General features: G+C 39.4%; 1 protein-coding gene across 6 annotated transcripts in view; it reads left to right on the forward strand.

Annotated features, from left to right (window-relative positions):
* ORC5 (origin recognition complex subunit 5) overlaps nt 1-2,646 on the forward strand; it is a 275,932-nt gene that overhangs the window by 168,318 nt on the left and 104,968 nt on the right. For 3 of the 6 annotated variants that reach the window (XM_023533633.1, XM_011365187.2, XM_023533637.1), the window contains one exon: nt 1,379-1,453. In XM_023533633.1, coding sequence (XP_023389401.1) covers nt 1,379-1,453 — 75 coding nt within the window. The remainder of the gene's footprint in view (nt 1-1,378; nt 1,454-2,646) is intronic. The other 3 variants (XM_023533636.1, XM_011365190.2, XM_023533634.1) reach the window with 1 other exon arrangement.

Below are 2,646 nucleotides of genomic sequence, written 5' to 3' on the forward strand. Positions count from 1 at the left end.
GCCCTACTGCCCACCAGCTGCGGGGAGCTCACAGCTTTCCCAGGCAGGGCTGTTCAGGGAACTCTGGTGGCTGCAAGAGGCAGCTTCTTTATATCTCCCAGTCCACTGCCCAATAGGGGTTCTGACCTGTGGTAACTCATACTCAGATCCCACGCTCAGATGTGCTAGTTTGCAGTTTGGGTGTTTTTTGTTGAGTTTTAGACGTTCAGCTTATCGTTGTTTCAAGAGGAGATATCTAGGACGTCTCTCACTCCACCATGTTTCCCAGAATCCCAGCGATGAATTTTAGTTGCTTGAAATTGGCCATGATAGGAGTATTTACTTTACAGAATGAGCAGGTGTTACAAATCAAGGCTCTCTCCCAGCATTTCCCAGTATATCACTGCTCCAGTGTATTGAGGAGTGCCTGCCCTCTCCCTCAGCCATCCGAGGGAAATACTCTGTACCGATACAGAAAATGCTGGTCTTTTGTATATTCTTCCAAATGCTAAGGGGCAGAACATAATTTCTTAGTTGTGGACTAAAGGAGAATAAGAATGTCTTGGAAAATGCATTTGAGAATGTGAAACATGAAGGGAGACCTCAGCTTGCCAGGGTTGGTCTCTGAGTAGAATATTGTAATTAATATACCAACTCTAAGGTGGATAAATACCGGCCAAACTCATATAATCACTTGCTTTCTCTCTCTCTCCTTCTTTCTCTCTCTGAATCATTTATCAGCTGCCATCTTTTTTCTTTTTCTTTTTCTTTTTCGTTTCCTTTCCTCTTTTGAGATCTTTAAACCTGAGAACTGAATTGCACAGGCTGTAGGTATAGTCATTTTCTCCCTGAAGTGGGAGGGCACTCTAGCATGGTAAGTGAGAACATGGCCATTGGTGCTAATTAGCACAAGTTCAAGTACTGGTTTTATCTCTTTTTAGCTGCCTAATATTAAACAATTTATTTAACTTTTCTGTTCCTTTGATTCCTCTTATGTAAGATGGAGATATGGCCAGTTTTCCCTGTTAAGAAAACATGAATGTTCAAAGGAGTTGAGCACAACACTCTGTCCAGTATACAAAAAATACTAGATGAATGCAGAAAACTACACCCAGCTGAACGGAGCCCCACTAGAATATACAGAAATGCACACATCTGGCGAGGACAAGGAGCTGTGCCCATCCAATCTGCTGTTAGAGCTTCTTCTCTGATTTCTGATAACCCTTCTCCTACCACTTCACATTAACAAGCAGCTACCACACAGTCAGACACTCTCCCCTCTTGCTAATTTTTTCCTTTTTCTTCTCTGCCTGTTTTGTAGTTTCCTCTTCTTTCTGTTTTCTCTCTTTATGTTTTTTCTCACTCTTTTCTTATATTTATTTTGTTTTCTGTACACAAGGTGGCAACTGGGAACATGTAAAAAGCCTGTGGGACTGCAGGTTCCCACCCAGGTAAGCTTCAGATCTTTTTCAAGGTAAAGTACCATATTTATTGCAGTAATTATGTATTTCTGAACTATTTCCCATCTATAAAAATGTGCTACCATTTTTATCGTGTGCCATTTTAAAAAATATGTGCCACTGACTATTGATTGTGCCCCAACCTCATTTTCTCATAAGGCCTGTGTTTTATTGCGTGATTTTGCACAGAGTGGTAATTTTTAGGAACACAATCATCACGGTTATAGCAGAACTGACTTACTATCCATAACTGTCTTCTTCATTAGGCTAATGGTTAAGTGAGTTAATATGTACAAAACACTCAAGATAGCACTTGGCTGCAGTAAATGGTAAATTAGCAATGGCTATTTTTGCTTCAACAAAGAGGGTATTGAAGTAGATAATAGTCTCCAAAGACCTTCCGACTCCAGGATTTTGTGCATTATAGAGTCCAGGATTTTGTGCATTATATGTACATATGAGTTAGAAAACTTGAGATCTGCTCAAGGCCATACAATTAATTAGTGAGGTGATGGAAAAGCACTGATATCCAGGGCTCTTCCCTTCTCTCCAACCAGTGACCCTGGACAGAAGGCAATAACTGAAAAGTAATTGCAAAGTCATTAAACATCTATCAATTTCTGAAATATATATTAAATGTTCACAATTATGGTAAAATGTGTCAGGTGGAAGGGATTCTAAGGCTCTTAGCAGTTTTGGCTGTGTCAAAAGTTATAGCTGTAACTATATAGCTAGAAGGCAGATGTCTGGACTATTTAAATTTTACTCTGCGTTTCAAGCACCTTTACATTTTGTGCCTATAGGGAGAAAGGCATACAAGGGTAACATCTAGTCATTGGAAGATGAATGCCTAAGGGGCAAAGAGAAATTTATTTTTATTTCTCTCATCACATTATTATCTTTTCAATGGCAATTCCCCCAACACCCAACATTCAGAACACTTATGCTCAGGGGTGTATTGCTTATGATATACAATGCATGCCTATGCATGCCTAGCTAAGGAATGTTTTTCTCTGTGATGAAATAGCCTCAAGATCCAGTGTGAACTAAACTTTCTCCAAACTCTTTTTAATCCCTCATTTTTTATTAGGCTAAGAGTAAAACAGTAGCATATGGACCCTCAAAATGTTGTAACCATCATGTGACACTTGAGTTATTGCCCATTCTATAAAAGGGATGAGTTATTAATCTCATGTTGCATACTTTC

The sequence above is a fragment of the Pteropus vampyrus genome, unplaced genomic scaffold, assembly GCF_000151845.1.
Source record: "Pteropus vampyrus isolate Shadow unplaced genomic scaffold, Pvam_2.0 Scaffold107, whole genome shotgun sequence".
In the NCBI taxonomy this organism is placed as follows: domain Eukaryota; kingdom Metazoa; phylum Chordata; class Mammalia; order Chiroptera; family Pteropodidae; genus Pteropus; species Pteropus vampyrus.